Here is a 26,623-nt window from a genome sequence, read left to right on the forward strand (position 1 = left end):
TTGTTTAATAAATGGTGTTGGAACAACTAGGTACTCAAATGGGGAAATTTAGATCCATATGCCAAAGTAAGTTCCAAATGGACTGATATTATTTATAAAGTATAAATATACCACTTTTAAAAAGGTATTTTTTTTTTAGTGAGAGAAAGAAGGGCTTTCTAAGAATGTTTCAAAACTCAGAAACCATGAAAAAATTAATTCAACTGCATAAATTAAATTACAAAATACATAGTAAAGCCATCATTGGCAAAGCCAGAAGTTAAGGTGGGGAAAATATTTGCAGTTTATATTACACAAGAGGCTTACCCTTTAGTATTTAATAAGCTTCAGTGTATCAAGAAAAAGAGCAACATTCAATATCAAAATGGCAAAGGATTTGGGTAAGGTAACCATAAAAAAGAAAAGAAGTAAGACTAGCTTGCAAACACATGAAAAGATTCTCAACTGCATTGATAATAAGGAAAATTCAAATAAAGATATCATTTAGACTAGTAAAGGTTTAAAAGTCTGATATTACTTGGTGTTGGTGAAGCTGTGAACAAGCAGGCTCTTCCATACTTTGCTGAATAGGATATAAACTGGTAAAACCTGTACAGAAGGAAATTTTGCAATATCTCTTGTAAATGCATGTATCTTTTGGCCCAGTAATTTCATCTACGGGAATTTATCCTACAAATATGATCCCACATGTGTGTAATGATAGCATATTTCGAGGTTATTCACTGAAACATGTAATAGTGAATGGCTGAGGTCCCCATATATACTTAATCAGTATGGGACAAGTTAAATAATGGAACATCACATAATGGAATACTTTGCTGCTGTTAAAAACACGGAACTACCTTCAAGATATATTGTTAAATAAAGTACAAAAGTGTGTATACCCTGTGAGGCCATTTCTGTTTAATATATGTGCACCCACACATTTTACATGCCAGAATATTTCTGGAAGGATACAAAGATACACAAGAAACTGGTAATGGTGGCTGTCAATAGAACGGGAGCCGAATGGCTGGAGGTAGGGACCGGAGGCAGATTTTTCAAAGAATACTCAGTATGTTTTGACTTCTGAATCATGTAAATGCTTTATTTAAAATTAATGAATAAGCCACAGTGTCTATAGAGAATTTCCTTCATACCAATAGCAAAAATGCCCACATCCTCAAAAGCTGTAAGTGGCCTAGCCCCCATGCTCTGAGGAGTTCTGGGATGACTCATTTTGCATGGTCTCTCAGTGGCAAGGAAGGACACACCGAGCTTCAAGCTTCATGGCTTGTACTTTGTGCAGAATGGAGCGAGGTTACCTGCTGGGAGTAAGTAAAGGGGTGTGAAATGTGAGAAGAGGATAAAATGAGGCGAGTAGAAGGGTCAACTGAAGTTGGAAACAATAAATTCGCAAAGGTGCCAGTCAGTTTGGGATTTTCTTTGGGAACACTCAGCAGCCTGGGAGCAGGGGTTTAGGAGTGTAGGGGTGAAAAAAATTCCCCTTCTTCCTTTCTAGGTTCTTTAGCTGGTCTAATAATAAAGTTGATATAAGACATTACGAGGAGAAAAACAAATTTTGTACATATGTGAGTCCCATAAGAACATGAGACCCAAAGGGCAGCCAGGAAATTGAGGCTAATATAATATCCTGAGTTAAGGGAGGGGATAAGGGTCTGGGGCTACAAAGGAGAGGAAGCCATTTACAGGAAGGCAAAGATGTTTAGCAAGCAAAAGCTGCCCTGTTGTGCAATAAGTTTCTTAGGGAAAAAGGCATCTCTGGGAATTGCTCTCTTCCAGGTACAGGCCCGTCTGCAAAGGAAACTTACGCAGAGCAGTGGGAAAGCTTTCCCTGAATCTGTTGGGTTTTGTTTGCCTCTAGCTCAAAATAATCCTTTTGCCAAAATAGAATATTTTAGGGTGACAAATTCTACTTCCTGTCAGGAGGTCGGTTAGGGTGTGAGGATGGAAAAATGAATATAAAAGATGACTTGACAAAATGTCCTAAGAGAGGCCAGACTGGCCCTTGAGAAGGCTAAAGGACTTCATTAGGTTTGCCACAATTCCAGTCTGATTCTCTGCAGGTCCAGCCATTTGGTTTTATTACTTTCTTTAGAAGTGATCAGGCTTGGGGGAGTGATGCATCAATGAAGTTCACAAGAGACTGGCTGATAAAACTGAACCTCACTTTACCAATTTAAAATGAAAATATAAACTAACTGTTCCTGTGACGTATCACCTCCTTTCACCTTCAAGAAAGTCTTCATGAACAACGAAGTTATTATCAGCTGACCATTTAGTGATCTCTGGACGTAGATGAATCGATAATCTTTATGGACAGAGCCATCAAGCTGTGATTGTTTAATATGCCATTCAAGGGACACAACTCATGGTCCCACAGTAATACAGGCACACTGACAAATCATTTTTCTAGAATTAGGCCATTTAGAAAATGTTTTGAGTTTTCTGGAAAAGACCTATACCTGTTTTAAATTTCTTCATTCCAACTGTTCTTAGTGTTATTAGGAATGGTTGTTAATGACCTGGACGATTTAAGCTTAAGAGGCAAATCAGATTATTTAGAGTGAATAGGGATTCTGAAACTCAATTCTGAAAAAAAATGCATGAGCGTCAGGGGCGCGGCTCTCCGGGCGGGGACGGGAATTTCTCCTTCTGCCCGGCGTTCCAAGTCTGCACTTGCTGGAGGTGGACTTGGGTCTACTTGTTTCTACGTTTTTTCCCGTGTTTTAAAGGCTTGAATTTCGTTCCAAATGCTGTGGAGATACGTATACACTTTTTTAAAAAACTTACTGGGACTTTGTGGGGAGTTCAAACGGCTGCACGTCACCCAGTCCCGGGGCGTCACTCTGCTTAGGGGGCCGGCGGGCCCTCGCCGCGGCCCCTCTCCCACGGGACACGTGCTAGCGGCTCTCCGGGCGCGCGGCCGCGGGGCCGCCGGGCACACCTCCCCCGCCTCGCCCTGCGGCTTCCGTCCCCGCGGCTCTCGAGGCCGCGAAGGCCGCTTCCGGCCTTCTTCCCACCGCGCCGGGCCCGGGAGGACGCCCAGGGCCGGAAGCGCCCGCCCGCGGCCCGCAGCCCCGCGGCCCGCCGGCGGCGCGCCCCCCTCGGGCCCTGTGGGCGCCGCAGCCCGGCCGGCCCCGGCCCGCCAGGCCGCTGCGCCCGCCGCCCCGGCGCGGCGTCCCAGCCGGTCCGCGGCCTCGCCTGCGGGCACGAGAGCGGAAGCGGCGCGGCGCGCGGGTGCACGGCCGGCCGACGTGCTCGTCCGCCTCGCGGCCGCGGCGCGCGAACCCGGAGTCCCCGCGGCAGGCGGCGGCGGCGGAGGGGCGGAGGGAGCCCGCGGTGGCGGCGGCGGCGGCGGCGGCGGCTGCAGCGGCGAAATGGCGGAGACCGTGGCGGACACCCGGCGGCTGATCACCAAGCCGCAGAACCTGAATGACGCCTACGGGCCGCCCAGCAACTTCCTCGAGATCGACGTGAGCAACCCGCAGACTGTGGGGGTCGGGCGGAGCCGCTTCACCACCTACGAGATCCGGGTCAAGGTGAGGCGCCGGCCGCCCGGGAGCGGACCCCGCGGGCCGTCCCGCCAGCCGGGCTGGGGCCGCGCTGTCCGCGGGCGGGGCGCGCGGGGCCTGGACGGGGAGGCGGCGCGGGGGCCCGCGGAGGGGCTGCGGACGGAGGCGGGCGTGGGCGGGGCGCCGCTCGCCCCTCGGGCCGCGGCTCCGGGGATGACATCTGAGCTGGAAAGGGGTAGATCCTTCGAGAACACCGCCCTCGGTGCGCCTGCGGGAGGCCTGCGCGGGGTTGGAGCCGCCCCCGTTTTCTCTCCCCGGAGACCCTCCCCCGCGCCGAGCGGGCTGTGCCAGGCCTTCCCGCCCAACGGACGAGCCTGCCGGCGCCCGTTCCGGAGCGGAGCCCGGGGGCGGTTCGCAGACACCCGACGCTCCGGGGCCGAGCCGGCGACGGCGGTGCTCGGGGCTGAGCGACCCTCGGGTGCGGGGCCGCCGTCGGGCCGAAGACCGAGGCGTGGCTGGGGCCGCCTCCTCTCCACCCCAAACCAGACCTGCGCCCTTACGCACCTTGCTCTCTCAATTTCGAGATTTGCTCTTCACCGAACTAAAACACTGACCTTAAAATTTCAGAACCAGTATTTGTTGACAGTAAATATTGGAAAGATGCTAATTGAGAAAAGTGCTTCCCTTTCACTCTGGCTCAGGATTAAAGACCTTGCTCACATATGGGAGTATCTTCAAAAACTACATAAAACTAATCTACCTGTTAAAAGACAAATTATTAAAAATTAACTGTAAGAACTTAGCTTTCATCAGTTTACAGGTTTCTACTAACATCTATTTTCTCATGCACTTTTCTGTGGTAGAAAACACAACATGAAGTTTGCCTTCTTAGCTGTTTTTTAGTGTACTGTTCAGTAGTGTTAAGTATATTCACATTTGAAACTTAAAACACTTTGTAAGAATGATTTATCATCGTATTCCTAAAAAAATTAATTCATCAAACTTTAGTAAACAGTTTAAATGTTACAAGCCACCCTTTGTCTCTCTACAAATGTGTAAAATGTGAGCGAAAAGCAGTCTTGTTTTACTGAAACTGCAAAACCTGACTCCATTATACCTAGGGGAGTATGTTATCATCCAAGCCTTGTAAAGAAACGAAGCTTGGTTTTTGTGTGTTTTTTTTGGGAATGATCTCGGATTGTCTTAAATACATGGCAGATCGTTAGCTAAGAACTTCCTCTTTTACCTTTATTCACCAGCATGCTTTCCTTTCTTTCTTGTGCTGAGAGAGAGCTTGCTATTGTTTCTAAACTTTCATAGCTAATACTTCCTGTCACATAAGTGAAGTAAAATCTGCCTACACTTCCTCCATTTAATAACTTTATCTTGCTGAGTCCCTTACATTGAATGTACTCAAGTATGGTAACTATTTTAAAAATACATCTGATACTTTATTACAAAATAGCTGATGTGATGCTCAAAAATAAATTGTATTTATGGTATGATAATTTGCATGTCAGAAAATAATCCTTTTTAAGATTGCTTAACGAGTTAGGGAATTAACAAAGTATATACTTACACTGGTTTGTAGTAATATAAACCAGTTTGTTGTGTGTTAATGACTGGCACAGTCATAAATGCAGGTGCCCTCTAAGAAAATGTTTTGAGTTTCTAATGCTTATGAAATGCCCCTGGGGTTTCTCTTAGTATGTAATGTGTTAAAACTCAGGACGTAATATAGTAAGGCATTAATTAGGTCTTAGTTAAGCAGCATACGAATTTTGAGAATAATTCCAGCCTTTTGTTAAGGTAGAATGGCCAGTGAGATGAATAGATAAATCATTTTGTAATTTTATTAGTACTTTTTTCTAAATTGTTGCTGCTCTCCCTAGCCCTTACTGCCTGCCTTTGCTGTTTATTGAATCTGCCATCTGGCAAACCATTTTACGTTCCAGAGTTTGGCCCCTTAAACTATCTTACGGTTACTCTCTAATTCTGATCTTGAGAAAATGTTCAATTTTATAGGCTCTGATTGAAATTACTCTTATTCACAGAGTAATTTTATCTGGATGGTGGCACTTTGGCATGCAAGTCGCCCAATCTCCATCTATCTTTTAGTTTGAAGACAGTGTTTAAGACTATTAGGATCACTAGATCAGTATCTCAGGGCTTCTGAAAGTAATTGGTACAGTGTTAATGTTTTTTTAAATTGTTCTAATAGGTAGGTACAGCAGAGAGCACCATAAATGATTTAAGTTTTAGGAACGCTCAGTGTCAACAATTATTTTGTCATATTAAAGAGAAGGCTAAAGGGCAAATTCAGCCACCTTATGAAATTTCTGCTATAATGCAACTTTAATTTTCTGGAGATTTTAAATTAGTGAAGATCTGTTGTACCTAAAGAGAATTGTTTTGAACAAGCGTGAAGTTACAAGTTTTTTTGAGCTCTGATTTAAAAGAACAGTTTTATCACTTACTAGCAGAGTAAAGTACACAGTCTAAATTCCACTTCTCTTTAAGCTTGGTATGGGAGTGACAGTACTTAACTTACCGGGCTAAATAACATAGCACATATAAATCTCTTTGGCAATGACTGATACATAAGGGTACTCAAAAGTTATCCCTTTTAAATAATTTGATATCTTGTAAATTAAGTCATTAAAAAACTTACAGAAATAAAGAAGTAAAAGTTATTGAATAGCTAACTACATTTTCTATGTTAATGTGTAGTTGAGTTATTAAAGTTAAGCTTTTTTTTTGCCAAGAAACCTAGTTAGCCTGAAAGTATACCTTCATTGAGGGAAATGTCGTGTAGAAAGAAGCCATCTTGTTTAGTGCCTAATCAAGTAGCTGGGCTTTTTAGTGCTTTAAATTCTTATTTTGTTTGATTCTGTGTGGGAAGTTCTGATGCCATTTGAGACAGGGTAAACTTCACATTAAGACCAAAAATATTGATTAGAATACTCCATATTTTAAGGTAGTGTGTTACCTAGATTGTTCTGGTATTTTCTTTTCTGGTTTTATTGAGATATAATTGACATAACATTGTATTTAAGGTGACAGCATAGTGATTTGCTCTACGTATGTATTGCGAATGGTGACCTCAGTAACTTCAGCTAACATTCATCACCTGCTGTAGTTACAAAAGAGGCCTTTTGAAGCTGAGGCATATTAAAACAGTTGAGTGGTCAAGTTTGCTAATAAGCATTTGACCAAGTCGGTTAGTAAAAGCATCTTGACAGTATTTGCCATTCTAAACCTGTTTTGGTGATTTTTCTCTGGGTGAATCCTCTCATTTTAAATTGGGAGTCATTCTTAACCAAGTTGGAAGCAGAGAAATAAATTAATTCTTAGACTTGTTTTTAGGATTTATAAGCATGTATTATTAAATGACCACTTCAACCGTTGAGGCATTTTGGTGCCAAAGGACCTCTGTGGAATTCGGGAGCTTTATCACCTGGCCTTGAGATGCTGTCTGATGCGTGTCTTTGCTGCCAGCTGCACCTGATCTCCATTAAGGAAGGGCATGTTGCTAGCTGTGAAGGTTCTGGGTTACCCACCCCTTAAGATGGGGGTGGGGAGGCAGTGGCAGTTAAGTAGCCTGTCACCTTGGGTTTCTGGGGGCTCTGACCTATATTGTTCACTTGAACAGATCAGGCGTGGGGGGGGGGGGGCGGGGCAAGGCACAGCAGGGTGTCTCTCGCCCAAAGTGAATGTTCAGGCTAGTGTCAGAGCCGGGGTTAGGTTTGTATTTTGTATTTTGAATTGCTTCCCAGCTGCGGTACATTTAATTAAATACAGTACATTAAAATCTTTGTTACCTACAGCCTAGTAGTGGGCCACCCTCAAGTGTTTGAACCTTTTGAAGGAAATCCCAGTGTTGGCCCTCTTGAACCTGAGCATTGACTCTTCAGTAATCCACAGTAGGTAAGATGCACCCAGCAAAATAAACAGCTGCAGAGACCTTCCTGTTAAATTCTGTGCTGGGGTGAGATGGCCTGAAGAAGGGGGGTGTTGACTGGCTATTGACCCTCCGCTCTGTCCCGCCCTCATTCTTGCTTTAGGCCCCAGGCCTGCTGAACTCCTGTTTCCTGACTGAGCCGCCTTCTCTTACAGCCCTTGTTATTCTTCCTCTGCTACAAACAGCCTTCCTTTACCCTCCTCGTCTGGCTACCGTCCCTTGTCCTGCAGGACTCAGCCTTACTGTCACCTTTTTAGAGATTTCACTGGCTCCTTCCTGCGCCCCTGTAGCCCTCCTGGATTGCATTTGTTTGCTTGTCTTCAGCTCCTTCTAGTTCCTGTATCTTCCACCATCAGCCCCCAGAAGACAAGGACATGATCGGCCTTACTTGACAGCTGGTGCTGTGCTTGGCACCTAGTGGACACTTAGGAATAAGTGAAGTTGAGGAAGGTTAAGTTACTGCCCAAAGCCACAGCTATTAAATGGCAAAACTGGGATTTGAATCTAGATTTTTGTTCCTTCCGCTCTTCCTGGACATGCACATCAGCTGGGAAGCTTTCGCAATCTTTGCGATTCTCTCTTAGTGGGGTTGGGGTGGGATTTGGGAAGTGGTAGTTTACAAAGCACCCCGGCAAGAGCGCTTCACTGAGTGCAGCAAGGATTATTCCTGGTTGCCCCACGCTATTTCTGAGAAATGGCAGGAAGCAGAGAAGTATGAGAAAAACAACTGGAGGAATAGTGGTTGGTAGCCTTGATAGGATGGCAAACTCAAAAAATAAAACAGAAAATAGCAGATACTGACAGCAGAGAGGAAAACTAATGACATTTGCTGAAGATAGAAACCTTTTTGGATGGGAGGCAATTTAGATACTGGCTGAAAGCATGCCGACCCGTGCGGCGCAGCGTTGGCTGTGTCCAGCCACGCCAGATCTCGGCCCTGTCTTGCCCTATCCTGTCTGTATCTTGTGTAATAATCATAGAAGTAAGCTAGAAGTCACGAAAAGGCAGTATATATCCATTTAACAAAAAAACTGTGTATTTTATTAATATTGCCACTCCACCTTTCGAGCGGAAAGTCTGAAAGTGTTTAGCTCGTGGCTGTCTTGGCGATTCCACGTGGTGGAGATCTTCCTGTCTTCACCCCCACAGGCGCGCCTGCCCAGAACAAGCGCTGCTCTTCCTAGAAGGCTGGGTGGGCACCGGGGCGCGCTGCTGCCTCCGTGTAAGCAAGATGAAGCCCAAGATGGTAGTGCAGCGTGGAGAATGTAGTGATTCTGTAACATCTATGTTGATACTAACAGCACTAGAAGGGGTGACGATTTAATAAGATGGGTAGTTGTTGAACCACTGTGTTGTACATTTGAAACCAACATAAGATTGTATGTCAGTGATACTTCAATTAAAAAAAAAAAAAAGATGGTGTCCAAGCAAACAGTACTATAATCTTGGTACTGCTGTTTACCGATTCCTTAGTTTAAGTGACTTAAAGCTTTCAACCAAAGTTTACTTCTTTAAAGAAATATTTAAGTTAGAACTTGAGAATTTGGACATGGTAGTAAAATGCGATGTTTTGCTGTAGCTTGCCAAAAAAGTTGCATCAGTTAGGATACAGTGTGGGCTGTTCTCACACAGGCCTCCACGGTAGCGTGGTCTGTTGTCATGGAGAGGTCTCGGGGAGTCCGGGGCTGACGCCGGGACCTCCGCGTCAGCCTCCAGCGTCTCACCCACGGTCAGCCGTAGGGAAGGCCATCTTCTGCCCTGCGCCAAGCGGAGCTACGGAGGAAGCTGGGAGTCAGCTGGGCAGCCCTGAGGAGAGCAAGTAGATGTGGGATCACTCCTTCTAGGGTGTGGCTTTAGGGACATTCTGATTATTGCCCTTACTTTTTCTTCTGATTCCTGAAATTTCAAATTTTAGAGAAAGTTCATTTGATTTGTGAGTAATAAAATTGAGTTGTGGTTAGTTTTGACAGTTTTAAATGTGAGTGAGTTTTGCTCTCTTCCTGAGAATTTAGGTGAGTAGAAAAACGGGGCAAGCATGAAGACATGGCCTATCCACTGGGGGTATACTGTAGGATTGGAGTTTATGTAGTATTGAAGTGATGGAAATCAAACGCACTTGGGGAATCTTAATTTCAAAACATGGGATTATGAAAAATGCATTCAATTTAGGGTACCAGTAAATGATTGAGGAAACAGTAGGTAAAAATTTTAACACCGCTGTGTAGGTTTTTTCTTTATACAGTCATCAAATACCAGTAAGATCTTAAAGCATAGCCCTTGCTGGGTGCTGAGTGAAATGTTAAGACACCACTGTTTCCTTCTAAAGGCCAAGTTTTTACAAAGACAGAACTCTAACTTTGTGAATCATTAGATTTCTGCTATTCATGTTAAGGCCAACATCAAGGATTTTCAACTTACAAAAGTTTATTTTCTCAGAGCCTTTTATAGGCTCCTTTTAACAACCATTTGAAGATGGAGTTGGTGCTGATAAAATTAATAGGCAGCTAGTTCATGGTGGTAAACGAATGGCAAAACTGAAGATAATGCCTGACAAAACTGTAACCAATTCTGGCCAGGATCATGCTTTCGGTATTTGCTAGCCCAGGATTAATTTCTTATGCCATATCACCGTTTAATGTTTTGTGTTCTTACATGTTAACTCTCTATGTAATATGGCAGTGTCATTATATGTTATTTAGTAATTTTTGAAGACATGTGAAAGCAATTTTAGGAAAGCCAAGCAAACAGATGGAACATTAGTGATAAAGTCAAAGTCAGTTGGCTGAACTGTTGACATGGATAAATAAGTTTAAGTTTAATGTTGGGTTGTAAAAAGGGATTAAGTTGAAAATTGAGAAACTGATGTTAGCTCTCAAAATGGGACAGTATAGTAAATTGACAAAATTTTTATCTTAGTTTAAAAGGGCAGGTGATGTACTTAAATAAATTTTAATTGTAGAGCTTTTTGCTTAGATGTTAGAGGGAATGATTCTTATCTATGTATTTGCCCAGTTTTGTTCTCCCAAGACTTCTAATCAATTTTTTTTCTAACTAAATTTCTTTTTAGATTGAAGTTAAATTTGAGTAGCTCCTGTGGGCCAGTTGCTGTGTTGGACCCCTGGAATGCTAAGTTTAATGAGACATGGTTGTTGCATTCAGCAAGTTCACACCAGCCTGAAACAGGACTAGATGTTTTCTTTCATCAGTTTTCCCTAAAAGTGTCCAATAAATGAACATTTATGAAGTGCCTACTATATACCAGACACTAGAGGCTTGGCTAAGAGACAAGTACCATACGCCTTGCCCTCAGCTTGCATGTGGGAGGTGGGGAGAGAGGTGAAGTCAGTTTAATTTGGTAGTACTTGATAAAAATAGTCATAGTGTGCAGTGGGAGCCCAAGCCTCCATGAGGGACTAGAAATGTCAAGGCAGAATGGGCCAGTAGTGTTCTAGGCAGAGTGAACGCCTGTCTTTTCTGTCCTTCACTGCCAACATCTAATGGTGTCAATGACCTGCCAAAGTCACATGATACTAATACTGGACTCTGACCACTTTATGCCCTGAGAACCCTTGTTACTGTCTGGCCGAAACATCTTTCTACCTGTTTGTTTATAATTTGTTTTGTCACAAGCATATCTTGGGCAGTTGTTACATCTCAGGCAGTGTGAGAGGCACTTTCTCCTGTGTTTTCTTTGCTATAGTTTATGTGACTGACTCTTCCTAAAAACTGTAATGGCTCTTGTTTCCAGTTAGATTATTGATACAGACCAGTTAACATTCTTAACAATAGTCGGTTTGTTTCAACCTGACCATGCCTTGTGGTACAACCAAGAAAGTCTCCCTGCTATTCCTCCCCCCCACTTAACCCTAATGACCTTCCCTTTTCCCTCTTGCTAAAAATGAAAGCTCATCCAAGTTATGTGCACACAGTACAGGCTAGTCTGCCCACTAATACTGTGTCGGTTAGCTGCGCATGATAGACCATCCAACCTTAATGACTAAAAACAGTGATTTTATCCCACCATCTGTGGGTTGGTGGGTGGCCTCTCCATGCTCATTTATGTGTAGTGGGTCTCAGCTGGAGAGTCGCTATTTCTGGCATGTGATAGCGTGTCTGGCTGTCCCTTGGGTGCCCCAGTCTCTTTCACATGGCCTCTCATTCTCATTCTCAGGTTAGACGGGCTTCCCTGTACGGCAGTTTCACAACGGCATTCCAAGAGAATGAAGATGGGAGTTGCAAGATCTTTTGAGCTTTAGGCTCTGAAACTTGCTTTTCACCTTTAGCACATTCTGTTGGTTGGTCAAAGCGAGTCATAAGAATAGTCCAGGTCCACGGGGGGAGGACACAGACTCCACCTCTTCGGTAGAAAGAGCTTCGTAGAATATGTGGCTGCATTCATCTGCCCACACTGCTTATGAGTTAGGAGCCTTCAAATGCCGTGTTTGGTGGGGGGCCTGTGACTTGTGTGACTGGTAAGCAGAGTGATTCCCCAAGGACGTCCATCTCTAGTACCTACAGCCTGTGACTAGGTCACCTTACATGGCAAAGGAGACTTTGCAGATGTGATTAAGTTAAGGATCTTGGAATGGAGAGGTTGTCCTGAATTTTCTGGGTCACAGAGGTCCTTACACATGAAGCACTTATGTCGTGGGAACATGACAATGGAAGCAGAGATTGGAGTGATGCAGTTGTTGACCTTGAGGACTGAGGAAAGGAGCACAAGCTAAAGAAGCAGGCAGCCCCTGCAAGATGGAAAAGAGGAGGAAATGGATTCTCCCTCAGAACCACCAGAAGGCACACAGTGCTAACCACGCCTCCATCAGCCCCGTGGGACCCGTCTCGGACCTCTGACCCCCGAAACTAAAAGAATCGACGTGTGGTATTCTGAGCCACTAAATTTGTGGTAATTTGTTAGAGCTGCAACAGGAAGCTAATGAGATTGACCGTGCCCATCTCTTAAAGGTCATTTCCAATAGGAGACATCCTGGGTACATTCCAGGGGTAAGAGTTAGTAGGGACGGGGGCTCAGCCTGACTGAACCTTGGCCGTAGGCCACAGCCTTGTCTTTCTTCTTCCCCATGAGAATCCAGCATCATCAGCTCTTACTGTCCCTGTCCCAAGTCTGCCAAGATGTGTTACCAAGGGTGTAGAAAAACATTTCTGCTCATGGAAAAGGGTGAGTGTCTTACTTAGGTTAATAGGCTGTAGAGGGTGGTTTTTCCAAACTAAAGAGAGAATTACTAAAAACAGTTGCTTTGGTTATCTGGATATAAATGAAGATGAACAGTTCTGAATGACCAGTGTGTTTTTCAAAAGACTGAATGAAAGAAAGAACCGCATGATCTTTGGTCCTCACTGCTACGGTGTGGTTGGTGCCCTTGTATGAGGGGGGGCTGACTTCTGAGACGAGGTGTGAAGTCATGAGTACGAGGCAATGAATTACTTCAGTTTTTGGCTCTTGATTAAAATTTAACTTAGAAGTTTTCATACATCATTATCAAACCTATGACCCTCCATACTCCCAAGCAAGGTCTTAAAACATTAGGAGAAAATGAAGGGAGTTTGGGAAGCACTTCTCTTCCACTGGCCACGGTAAGACCTGTGAGACCTGCACACATGAGAAGGGAAGTAATTCAGTTTTGCAACTTGAGATTTCTATAATATCTAGAAATATATTTTTAGATATATTTAAATATTTATCAAAGTCTAAAATATGTTTAAATATTTCAGGCAATAAATGTATACCTACACAATTTCTTCTGGCATCATGTGGTTTTTTGTTTCTATTTTGAGAAGAAACCTGCACCTTAACTGCAGGCAGTTACTTAAAATGAGCAACAACAATCTGTTTCTAAAACATCCACATCCATTTATGACAGGACAGGTTTTAAAAATTGAACTTAAGGGTTAAGATTATGAAATATATTAAAAATATTTACCAAATATGTGAGGTACCCAGGGCTTAGATGAAGAAACCTCAAGAATGTCAAAGCTAAGGGACCACCGAGAAGGGTTATAATTACACAGAAACTGATAAAAATAAATAAATAAAATTAAGCCCAAAAGTTGAAGTAGGCATCAGTTAGGAATGTAATTCAGTGGATTATTTAGAAAGAGTATGTTCTTAGATCTGCTTTTCTGTAGAATTTATGATATGCCTTCATCTGAAACTGCCCTAATACGGTGACCATTTGCCACATGGGGCTGGTCACGCTGAAGTGTCAAGTTCCTGTTATCTGCTTTCCTTGGGATTGGAGCGGACTCGCCATTCTTGTCTTCAGCTGACTGCAAGTGCTGACTGCCCGTGAGTGTGCAGGGTGGCTCGTGTATGAAGGAGCCAGTGCATCATGCAGGGCTTTCTCCCTTGAGTTTCTTTGACCTTCTGGCCCCATCTCACTGTGTGTCTAGTTAGTGGTCACTTAGTCTGGTCACTGTTACACCAGCGCCAAAGTGCAGGTGTGCACTGACTTCACTGCCCCAACCTCGTTCTCTGCTGATTAAGGAAGAGAAAAATGTCTTAATTCATCCAAAGGTTAGAGACTTATTTTCTTGACAGGATCTTTTTACTATGTTAGGAAATTGAGCACAAGTTGATAAACTATACTTGTTACTCTGTAGCTAGTCAAACGTGACCTGGGACAAGACTACGTGGTGTCTTGTAAAGTGTCTTACGTTTTTCTCTCCAGTCCAGTCCAGGTTAGATGTAAGGTCCCTGTGGTCCCAGACATTTCATTATACCTGCTTCCAGGTCTGTGGAGAGCCCCAGGCCTTCCCAAAATATTTAAATCAGAGCCCCTCAAGCAATTTCCCGTTCCGCAACGTATTTGGGTCTCATAGGTCTTAAACGGTGGCCAGTAGAAGAGCAGTGCTTCCCAAAGCCCCTTCCACCCCAATAAAAGCCTCAGAAAATGTCTGTCAGATGAAAACATTGAAGTCTTAACACCTTTTGCACGTAGGCAAACTAAAAACAACCCACCAGTGGATAGTCCGCTGGATTTTAAAGCACTCTCACCAGTTTTGTCTCAGCATACACACGAGTGCATCCCTTCCGGGAACACCACTCGCGGGTGAGAGTCAGTCGGCTGTCCGGAATACACCGCGAAGCAAAACAGCGTCAGTTGCAGTGTCCTTGAAATGCCCCAGAGGACTTCCGTTTTTACAGCTTCCTAATTTAAATTCTCGGTGGTTGAACAAGTCACCTAGTTTTATTTGAATTGTTGCAACACTTTCTTTGGCAATTTTTGATGTCTTGTGGTTCTGATTAGTTACTGACTTAATGAAAGAGCACCATTTCATACTATCGTGGTTTCAGAGACATCTTGGCAGTTTTTTGATATAGGTATTGCTAGAAGTTCTATATTCTATGCCAGAATTTGTAGGGACATTTTGCTTTTGATTCATAGCTGCTATCATCTATGACCATTAATTCCTACGGTTGCCCTGACATAACATTGTGTTCTCTCATTCTCTGTCAATTCCTTATGCAGGGCTCCCTACTCCCTCCTTGTCAGCAGAAGACCTGGCGCATATCTTGCTCTCTTGTTGGGTTTTGACTGATGTGTTTATCATGTTGTTCAAGTTTCCCTTTCGAGTGTACGGGACTTCTCTCCCAGCTGCTCAAAGCATCTGGGGTGGTCTTTCCCTACCCATTGTAGAAAAGAACTGGAGAAAGGCTTGGGTATTGACCTGGTTATGGGGGCAGAGGAGTAGAGCTGTGATTGAGTAATTATGTAACATGGACTTTCATTTGTTCAGAACGTCCACTAAGTTTCTGTTCTTTCGGAGGCAGTGTTTAATGGTCTTAAGAACCCTCAAATTATAAATGTGAATTCATATTCCGGTTTTGCCCTACCTGTTAATCTGGCTGTTAACCGCCCTGGACCTGTTGCCCATCGGACCTGTTGCCCATCATAAAGATAAGAGTGTTAATATCTTCCTCAGGGTTACCTGAGAATTAAATGATGTTTATTACGGACTTTAAATACTATCCCATGTATTTGGTGTTGGCTGTTGTTTTCTTCCTGCTTGCGAGTCGGCTCTTTCTCCTGCTGCACTCAGAGAAGAGCTGGTTTCAGTGATTTGTTTTCTGATACATTTTACCAGATCTGCATTTTTACCTTCGAGTGCTCTGATGTATCATTGGAACGTGCTTAAGGGAAGCTTGAAACGCCTGAGAATCCCTTACTTATATTCTTACAGAAAATGTGAAAGAAACAAGAGTTACGGCACCGTGTAGTAGTGGTGGTATGACAGTGTGAATGGGCTGCGTGCCACAGAACTCTCTTCACCTAGAAAGGTACAGTGTACACTTAAGATGGTGACTTTTATGGTTATGTATGTTTTACCACAATAAGAAAATATGGAAACAAAAATGAGAGAGGGTCAGGTGTTGAAATTTATGTAATCATTCCTTTCAAGTTACCAAGCAGGGGAGGAAAGCAGTTCTTTGTGACCTTTGCGAAGAATCTCATTCCTTACCGTTTTATCGTGAAGTCTTTTTTATCTGATGCTAATAAAGCTACTCCCGCTTTCTGGTAGTTATTTGTAGGTGATACCATTTACCATCCTTCACTTTTAACCTGTTTTTGTTTTTGAATCTCTGTGTGTCTCTTCTAGACAGGATATCATGGGATCTTGTTTTTTTATCCAATCTGACAATCTCCGCTTTTTAATTGGAATGTTTAATCCTTTTATGCTTAATGAAATCATTGATATGGTGGCTTTATTTCTTCCATTTTGGTATTTATTTTCTGTATGTCTCATGTTTTTGTTTCTCTGTTCCTTCTTTACTGTTCATTGTTAGGTATTTTCTAGCAGACCATTTTAATTCCTGAGAATTTTTTACTTCTTTTAAAAAATTGTTCTTGTTGTTTGATCTGGGAATTACAGTATACCTCAGCTGTTCACAATGAACTTCAGATTAATACTAACTTTAGTCCAGGTAAGATACAAATAATATAGGTATTTCATTCCAAAAGACCTACATTTCCTCCCCCTTCCTTGTGCTATTATTGTCAGGTGTATTACATCTTTCTGTTATAAGAACAGAAATATAGGTTTGTAATTATTCTTACCTGTGTAATTACAGGTAAGAATTATCTTTACTGCTGCTCTTTATTTCTTTTGTGTGGATCCCAGTTACCATCCGCTCTCCTTTTTTTCCAGCCTAAAGGGCTTTCCTTAACTATTTCTTGTAAGGCAGATTTGCTTACTATGAATTCTTGCAGTCTTTTTCCTCCAGGAATGTCTTCCTTAATCTTTATTTTCAAAGGATAGTTTTGCTGGATGTATTAGTTTCCTGTTCCTGCAGTAAAAATTATCATAAACGAGGCACCTTAAAATATTACCTCACCAGTTTCTTCTGTAAGTCAGAAGTCTGGGTATGTCTTAGCTGGGCCCTGTCTCAGGGCTCACAAGGCCCACAGCTGGTGTTGACCAGGGTTGTGGCCTCATGTGAGGCTCAGGATTCCTAGCAGGCTCACAAGGTTCTCAGCAGAACATGAAACTCTAGAACTGACGATGGCTTCCCTCTCAAAGAGCAGTAGGAAATGTCAGTTCTCAGGAAAATCAAAGCCATCTTTTAAGGGGCTCGCCTGATGTAGTCTAGTCTGCCCTCAGAAGTTCTCCTTTTGATAAAGTCAAACCGATTAGGGACTTTAATTCCATCTGCAAAAACATTCACTTCAGCCTCACCCCCACACTCAATAAAACCTAGTTTTATTTGATTTGGGGTAGGGGTGGCGCGGGAGAGGCTTTGCCAAACTCCTCACCCCAGTGGTCCAGCAGGTCCACCTGTGCTTTTTTACACTACACCTTTCTTTTAGCATCCACATTTTGAAGGTAAAAGGTTTTACTCACATTATTATGCTTTTAACATTAATTTATGGGTGCTCAGAAACACTTACTTATGCAATGTTTAAATGTTTTTCAAAGCTTCTTAACTAAGTATTACTTGGCTCCTAGCACATAGTTGTTGAGATATTTATTAAATTCTTAGTAGAGTTTTTTTTTAAGCTGTATTAACATCTGCTTTGGGTCAGGTACTGTAACTATAGTGTGCCTAAAGAGCATGAACTTTGAACTTGAACATGGGTAAGAATACCCTCCCTCTCTGCCTAATAGTAGACATGTGTCCCTGACAAGTTACCTAACTCCTCTTTTTGAGTTTCTTCAGCAGTAAAATGAAACTGAGAAGGTTAAATGTGACCTGGCATAGTATTTGTCCTACACTGAGTCCAGTAAGTGTGATGTGTATGAAGTACTAATAGCTCCTATGAAATTATTGAAATTATACAGTGGCAGTATCTGCATTTTAAAGATGATGGAGCTCAGATTTAGAAAAGTAACTTGACATGGCCATAGTGTTAATGAGTTCCAGAGGAGCATATGAACCCAGGAATTGGAGACGATGTCACAGGTTTGTGATCAGCTTCTGTTACATTAAATCTGTAGTCATACAAAGGAAATAATGAGTCTGTGTACTCACATACATGTTTGCTTTCATTTTTCCCCCAGCAATGTAACATGTCGGGAACTTCTGTCACTGAAAGTAATGTAACAATTGTTTGAACCTTAAAAAGTCTCTAAGGTACAACCTTAGTGGCTAAAACCTTGATTATCTTAGGTAGATGAATGGAAAAAAATCTTGGCTTTAAACTGCTTATCCACAAAGTTTGAACATCTAAACTTGAAAACTTCTGATACATAATGATGTAAGCAGCCATGAAGTAGACTTAGAAAAATTGTATTAAAGTCTCTAAACCTAAAAGGTTGGGCATATATTTATCTTTATCACAATAATGTACTCCTCAAATTGTGTACCGCCTCGCGGTGACTCCCCCGTGGCGCTCCTGTGCCCCTGATCCCCGTCTCCTTGCCCTGACCTCCAAGTCTGCTAAGTCGTGGACCATGTCCACATACTCAGTGTCCATGGTAGATTCTCAGTGCCTTTTATGCCATATTCTTAGCACTGTTTTAAGTGACACCCAGTTTAATGGCTTATGAGACTTCATAATTAATATTTATAAATGTCATGACTTAAAGTATCTTTTTACCGTACTTCCTAGTAGGGCTTGGGGGCTAGAGATGATGGATCTGGAATGATTTTCTTTCCTTTCGGTCTTCACACCTCAGAGGGGAGGCAAGGAGGGGCAAGTGTGCGGAGAAAGAGGCCTGACCCAGGACTCGGGGGTGAGCCCGCGACACGAGGGAAGGAGCCAGAACACCCTGCCCTCCGGCCTCGCTTCAGACACTGAGTGTGCCCCGCAGTCAGAGGGGTGTGCTGGCCGGAAGCTTTAAAAAAGAATACTTGATTATTAATGTAGTGAGACCTTGGGTGACAAGTTGGAGCTGCTGCTGCGTCCTGTGCTCTTAGCCATGCTTGTTGTGAGGACTCTTAGTTACGCAGTTTCTCATGAAAAGATTTTTGTTAGAGATTTGAGTACTTTCAGGTGATTAGAACAGTCATCTCTATGGGGCTTTATGGGAGGGATAAAGTATTGTAATGGCACTGCTGTCAGTCTGTAAATTTAAAACATGCACGTATATATAGGGTTTAATATCGTTCTGACCACTCTGACTAGGAGAGAAAGGATTCTGTTAGTACAGGTATCTGTCATGTCTTAGAGAATGAAGATTCATTAACCCCTCATACGTTTTCATAGTTTTCCAGGAAACATCTCATTATTTGAAGAAACACCTGAGCTTCATTCTTTCATAATATGGATGGCAAAGTTAATTTCATACTATCTATTCTTAGAGGCCTATCAAGTTTACGTAGAGAAAGCAACTCAGTTTCAAATTACGACTTTTATTTTAGAAACTTGCCTTTGTTTAGCATAGAAAAATTTGACTTCAGCTCATTTTTGTCGGCTGCTTAAAGTAATGGAGAAACACTTCTTCGGTGATAATCCAGAATCAAGTAACTATTTCTGATTTTCTGGGAACCTTAGCTGCACAGAACATAGCCAAGAGCTAATATGGTTTCATTTGTATGTGGAACTGAAAAACAAGACACACACACAAAAGAGAAATAGACTCATAAACAGAAAAGATGGTTGGTCACCATGTTTGTGGGGGGTGGGGTTGAAATAGGTGAAGGGGATAAAGAGGCACAAACTTCAAATTATTAAATAGCTTGGTCACAGAGAGGGAAGTATCGTGTGGGGATTATACCACATAATACTGTAAGAAATTTTTGTGGGGACACATGGTGATTACACTTAGCATGGTGAGCATTCAATAATGTGTGTAACTGATGAAACACTAAGTTGTTCAACTGAAGCTAATATATTGTACATAAACAAATTCCAATAAGTGATTTCTTAAAAAGCTAATAAGCAAGAGTAAATTACAAAGAGTCTAAAAATTTTTAAGTCTATATACTTTTTAGGTATGTTTTTATATGTGAAGTACTCTTCTCTCAATCTGCTTCTTTATAGTATAATTCAACCAGTGTCAGGTCACTGGTTCATTTATCTATGGCTGTGTAACAAATAGCCCCAAAAGCTGGTGGCATGAAACAGCAACAGTTAACATTCACTTCATCACAGCTCTGCAGTTTGCTCAGGTCTTTGAAGGGACTGCTTCTCTCTGTTCTCCTTGATACCTGCCAGGGCAGCTTGACTGGGGCCAGAGGGATCATTTCCAAGGTGACTCTTTCATATGGCTGGCTGCCAAATTGGTGCTGGCTGTCATCTAGGAGCTGAGCTGGGACAGTTCATCAGGGCCCGAGTTTTCCCAGGTATGGATAGCTAGATTTCTAACAGAATAATAATGCCCAAGAGGACAAGCCCCAGTCCACAAGTACTTGCTAATGAAGGATCCATCAAAGGCAGTCACATCCATGGCCGGCTGAGTGTGTGAGACACAGAAAGGGAGATCTGAGAGGCACGGTTCATTGCGGTGCCCCTCGGTCTGTAGCACAGTCGCCTCTCTGAAAGATGTTTTGAGCCTTAACATTCATGGCCTTTGGCCCAGTAATGTCGCCTTGAGGGGTTTGTCCTAAAGAAAGTACATAACTTCCCTGGATCTGTATCAGGGCTTCATCTGGCTCTCATCCCCATTTTGCCGGAGTCAGATAACTGGCCAACGCAGGAGTTAGAATCAAAACCAAATTGGCCGTCATCAGAGAAATGCAAATTAAAGCCACAATGCGATATCCATACCAGTTAGGATGGCCACCATCCAAAAGACGGACAGCAACAAATGTTAGCGAGGATGCCAAGAGGAACCCTCCTGCACTGCTGGTGGGGATGTAAACTAGTTCAACCATTGTGGAAAGCAGTACGGAGGTTCCTCAGAATGCTCAAAATAGAAATACCATTTGACCCAGGAATTCCACTTCTAGGAATTTACCCTAAGGATGCAGCAGCCCAGTTTGAAAAAGACAGATGCACCCCTATGTTTATCGCTGCACTATTTACAATAGCCAAGAAATGGAAACAACCTAAGTGCCCATCAGTAGATGAATGGATAAAGATATGGTACATATACACAATGGAATATTACTCAGCCATAAGAAGAAACAAATCCTACCATTTGCAACAACATGGATGGACCTAGAGAGTATTTATGCTCAGTGAAATAAGCCAGGCAGAGAAAGACAAGTACCAAATGATTTCACTCATCTGTGGAGCATAAGAACAAAGAAAAAAAAACTGAAGGAACAAAACAGCAGCAGAATCACAGAACCCAAGAATGGACTAACAGTTACCAAAGGGAGAGGTACTGGGGAGGATGGGTGGGAAGGGAGGGGAAAAAGAAAGGGGGCATTATGATTAGCACACATGGTGAAGGGGGAGGGGGCATGGGTGCGGGGGGCAGTGCAACACAGAGAAGACAAGTAGTGATTCTGTAGCATCTTACTATGCTGATGGACAGTGACTGTAATGGGGTATGTGGGGGGACTTGATAATGGGGGGAGTCTAGTAACCATAATGTTGCTCATGTAATTGTGCATTAATGATACCAAAAAAAAAAACAAACAGATTGGCTGGTTCTAGAGCTGTGTACTTACCCATTGTACTATACCACCTCTCACATAGGTACTGGCCATATACAACCATGTAATAATATCAAATGAGAAGCTAATAATTAAGCATATTTAATAAAAATAACATTTGTCTATATAAAAGTCTGGAAGGATATATAGCAAAAGAAATACCTACAAATGAATCTGCTGTTCAAATTTTTTTTGTAAGGCTGATTTTTATGAGCATACTGTGCAAACGTAAGCTAATATATTCATATGTGTATGTTTTATGTCTATTTTGTTTCTACCCTGATTACTCTAGTACAGGTTTCTACTCTTTTCTCTAAACAGTAAGGGTCTGTCGTGAATTATGTTTGTAATGCTATATGTAAATCTTGGAAAATCTCCTGGCTTCACACTACTCCCTCCCATTTCATACTGGAAACAGCTCTTGAGGGGAGTGTCACTCTTAGATCCCTGTCGTCTATACATGCCTGATACTGCATATAAAGATGTTTAGAATACACTTACTGAATAGCGCTTCTTAATTAATATTCTTTCACTGGTTTTCACATCACAGTTTGACTTAATGGCTTTGCATCCCATTTCCGGTTAGTATTCTCATCATGTTAATTCCATATCACTGTCCTTGAAGAGGTACAGTGTTACTGTCCCTATGTGTCCTGGCTCAGCTATAATCTCTTAGTGATCAGACAGATCCCTGAGCTGCCCTATCCTGGTCCCCATTTAGTAGGTCCAGCCACACAATTTGAGTAAGAATCTCTCGGTGGTTGCTGTGTGTGTGTGTGTGTGTGTGTGTGTGTAAGAGAAATTAGTTCTGCACTTTTAAAGCCATTCAGAAAAGGTGTTAGGTTATTAATGAGCAGTTTTCTTTAGCAGAAGCTGGTAGGATTATGTAAATATTCATGAACAGTTCTGGACGAATTTTCCTTTACAGTAGAATTATTACTGCACAATTCAAGTAGTTGCTCATTGAAAACCTTGCATGAGCTCACAAATGAGTCTTGTTACCAATTCACAAATGAAGAATATGGTCAAAGTAGGAAAGGTGTATAGAATTACTTGGTTTATACATTAAACCCGTGTAGATAATTTCTTCTCTACTGTTTTGGGAATTACACCATAAAGGATACTTCTTTTAAAATAACGGGAAATTGTATCACTGGAAGGCCATGTCCTTATTTTTTTTTAAAAAGAAAGAAACTGAACTAAATACCTTGGCTTAGTGACAGTCTACATTTCAAAGGTTCTCCAGACTAAAAGCTTATTCTTCACTTAAATGACTTCTCGCATCCACATTTAGAGTTCACCTAGGTTATAAACCATATCTCCAGGTATTCATGCTGGTCCAGAGTGGGTAAAACAAGTATCAAAAGTGCTGGGGGCAGGCAATGGCTTGGGCACCTCTCAGCTTATCCTTTATCTCTAGATGTAGATACTGGGAGAAATGCAGCCATTTAGTGAGAACTGCAGGGGGCATCCATTTACATGGCTCGGGGTTGAGTTGACTGTAGGCTATTGAGCAGACTTTTGATGTTGCTGCCAGTCTCTTTTCCAATGTACATGTGACACTATCTGGAGAAATACTAGAAACACCTAGTAAACATTTTTCTAATATCTATTGTTAAGCTATATTCAGGTGATCACATTTTGGGGCTTGATTTTCTGCTTGACTATCAGTGATAATCAGGTTACATACAGGGTATCTGTGAGCTGCTGACTTTGGTAGGTCAGCCTGTGTGAGTGTGAGACCAGTGCTGCGGCCGTCGCCTCTGCCTAGGTGTGAAGTGAGCACTTGCTTTAGAGGCTGTAGCCCGGATGCCAGCTCAGCTCTTGGGCATGCAGTGTCCGTTTGGATTCCGGATGATTGAACCCTGCATGATTTTAGTCATACTCTGTGGGAAACAGCTGCTTTCTCTTTCATAGGAACAACAGTTTAACAATATCAGGCATACAGACGTCTCTTAACAATATTTCATTTGGGGGGATTTTGTTTCTGCATATTGTTGGAACAAACAAACAACAAAATAATATTGAACAGCAGTCAGGTTTCTAGTCTTGTTCTTTTCCAGTTTTCTGCCTGTCCCAGATATCTTACGTAATCCGTCTGTCATCTCTTCATATGTTACCAAAATTCTGTCTCGTCCTATGAATGGAAAGATGCACAGGAGCTTGAGAATCGCCCCGAGTCCCTCCTCGGGCACGTGCAGTACCCATGGCTCCTCCTAGCTGAGCAGGCTATGAATCATCTTTCCTCCAGAAGCCAGCCTTTCTCCTAATGGTTTAAGTCAGGAAAGTACTTAACCTAAAAACGTGAATTCTCAAAGAAGCAGAATTTATTTTGTGCTCTGACAGTTCTATAAGGTTTTTAATTTAGCTGGGTACATTCCAAATGACACTACATTTTATTATGAGGGGCAAGTGTAAGAAAAGAGAAAACTTACTATAAAAAGCGAAAAAGGCAGCTAAATGTTGCAGAGATCTGGCAGACCTCCCATTAACCACGTGATGCAGCGACGGGACAGACCAACAACACCCTGTGCCTTCTCAGGAGGTGACACTGAGCCCCTTCAGCGTGGCTGCCACTAGGTGCGCTCCTGCCAGAAAGGCACAGCGTGCACCTGGGAGTTAGGAACAGACACCCTGAAATGTGTCATGTAGGTCCTTGTGTGCACTCTTGCATGTTGTCAGTGTCCTGAAAGGCAGAAAGGACGGAGACTCAAGGAAGTACAAGCCAGTGCTTGGTTCTTGATTGGATTCTAGTTTGGAAAAGTTATGAAGAATACTTCTGGAACAACTGGTCAAATCTGAATGTGGACTGTGTACCGATATTAAATATGCTGTGTTGGTCCTTGTTTGGTGATTATGTCAGAGAGTGTTCGTAGGAAATGCACGCTGAGGTACCTTGTGGGGAAGGGTTACCATGTGTGCAGTTTACTCACAAACAGTTCAGCAAAAGTACCTGGAAAATCTACAAAGCAAATGCAAAATAATTGGTTAAAGGTATGGGCGAATATTATAATATTAAAACTTTTGGCTAAGTTAAAAAAGAAAGGGGCAATTTGATTTTTCTGGGTTTGTGCTGTACTCCACGGAAGACGTTGTTCTAGCTGCCTGAGTGATTCTGAAGCACAACCAGGTTGAAGTCACCAATGTCTTGACTTCAGTAGCAGGAGTGGGACAGAGAATACTAACTCTTTAACACTGTGTCGCATATTCAGACGTGGTTTTGAAAGCTCCTTTCAGTGCCAGATGGTGAAAGTTCCTGTTTCTGCCTGCCTTGATAGTATAGGTAATCAATTTCAGTTTCCCAAAGAAATATTAAGTAGTGGTAACAAATTAACTAGTATTTGGCTTATCATAACTAAGACATTTTGAATATGGGATAAAATAGCTTTTATAGACTTTATTGGTGACAGGCCAGCAACGTAACTTTTTGAGGGAGCAGATTATTATAATTTTATGATTATAAATGTTAGTTTGGGCCAAAGCCCTGAAATTAGCTTTAAGTTATTCTTAATACTGGGGGTTCTTATCTAGATCCTGTGAGAGTAGTTGATGTAAATATTTATAGGAGCTTCTGTCTTTGCTTCAGGTGCATAATGAGACATGATTTGCAGAACTTTCATAGTTCCATGAACGAAATTGAAAAGTCTAAAGTAAATAGACTAAGGTCATTCAAATTTGCTTTCTGCTTTACTGATAATAATACTTATACAAGTAAAGACTGTAGCTTAATGATTCTTGCCTGATGGAAAACTTCAGTTTGTCTCTCATCTTCCCTGTCTCTTATCACTGGTCCTATAAATAAAGTGTTTCCTACAAATACTGTTATTTCATGCACATGCTGAATTGGAACACTTTCATCTGTTAAGCAAAAAGACCAGTAGCTAGGCAGGAAATAGTGGCTTCAATTTTATGCTCACCCTGAGCAACTTAGAGCAACTATTCTTAAAATTAGGGGGGAAAATACAGATGTTAGGAGGACAGAATACTGAATCTTGCCTTTTAAGATTCAAAGATTTAATCATCCTAAAATAAGTTACCATATTTAAGTCTGATTTACATTTAATTTCAGAATTCAATACTTGGTGTCTAGATAAGTCTTAAAGCATTTTAGATATCCAAACTAAAACCTTTAAGGAATCTTCACAATAATGTGCCTCAGTAGTCTGACTGTCCATATTCTTGAAGCAGATTAACCTTAGAACTAGCTAGAATGAGCTGTGGTCGGGTCGGTTTGTTTTGAGGTATAATTGACATATAACTAGTTTCAAGTGTGTGACATAGTAATGTGGTATCTGTGTACATTGCATAATGATCAGCACAGTAAATCTAGTTAACGTCAGTCACCATACATAGTTAACAAAAATTCTTTTTATGAGAATAGAACTGTTTTTAATGCTGCCCCACACACATAATATGTAGTTTGATCTGTTAAATTTTGTGTCTTTCTACTTCTGTGGTAACTTCTTTGTTCTATTGCTTTTGTTTCAAAGGTATTTATTTTCCTGTTCAGAGACACTCTTGATGTTCACAGGTAGATACCTTAGCCAGATGCTCAGGGCACAGTTTAACCAGTTCAGTTTTATTTCCCTCATCTTCTGTGCTTTAAAATATGTAAGAATTACTTCCTAAATACACTTGTTTCTTTTCTGCTTGGAATTCACACCACTTTCACCGTTCTCAGCCGTCATCTGGTGGTGCGCTGACTCCATGGGCTTATCAGCTGTCAGTTCCTTTACGCTGCTCCTATTGTACAAATGATCGCATAAGGTGTGTACTGTTCTCAAAGTTCTTACACTTAGCACATCTCAGGCAGGCTTCCTGATCAGTCTGTGACTGATTTTTTCTTTTTGCTATCATTAGTATAAAATCACATGAGCAACATTGTCATTACTAGACTCCCCCCATTATCAAGTCCCCCACACACACCCCATTGCAATCACTGTCCATCAGCGTAGTAAGATGCTGTAGAGTCGCTACTTGTCTTCTCTGTGCTGTACTATCTTCTGTGACTGTATTTTGTAAAATCTGTATACTATTTCATTTTATGTTGACAACAAATGTGATTGTTTTGGATTTCAGTTTTGTTAGGTCTTTAGTTGTCCTTGTCGTGTCTGACTGCTCCGTGAACAGTGCTGAAGTGTCGCG

General features: G+C 42.1%; 1 protein-coding gene and 1 long non-coding RNA gene across 2 annotated transcripts in view; one reads left to right on the forward strand and one right to left on the reverse strand.

Annotated features, from left to right (window-relative positions):
• Positions 1-1,059: 1,059 nt before the first annotated feature.
• On the reverse strand, positions 1,060-3,074 carry LOC108387333 (uncharacterized). Its single transcript, XR_001850790.3, has 2 exons — positions 2,794-3,074; positions 1,060-1,307 (listed from the first exon to the last, which is right to left on the reverse strand). It is a non-coding gene; the product is annotated as an uncharacterized lncRNA (long non-coding RNA).
• Positions 3,075-3,146: 72 nt separating this feature from the next.
• Positions 3,147-26,623, forward strand: part of SNX3 (sorting nexin 3) — a 36,651-nt gene continuing 13,174 nt past the window's right edge. The window contains exon 1 of the mRNA XM_037012276.2: positions 3,147-3,542. Coding sequence (XP_036868171.1) covers positions 3,381-3,542 — 162 coding nt within the window. The 5' untranslated portion in view covers positions 3,147-3,380. The remainder of the gene's footprint in view (positions 3,543-26,623) is intronic.

Source organism: Manis javanica, chromosome 13 (assembly GCF_040802235.1).
Source record: "Manis javanica isolate MJ-LG chromosome 13, MJ_LKY, whole genome shotgun sequence".
NCBI lineage: Eukaryota > Metazoa > Chordata > Mammalia > Pholidota > Manidae > Manis > Manis javanica.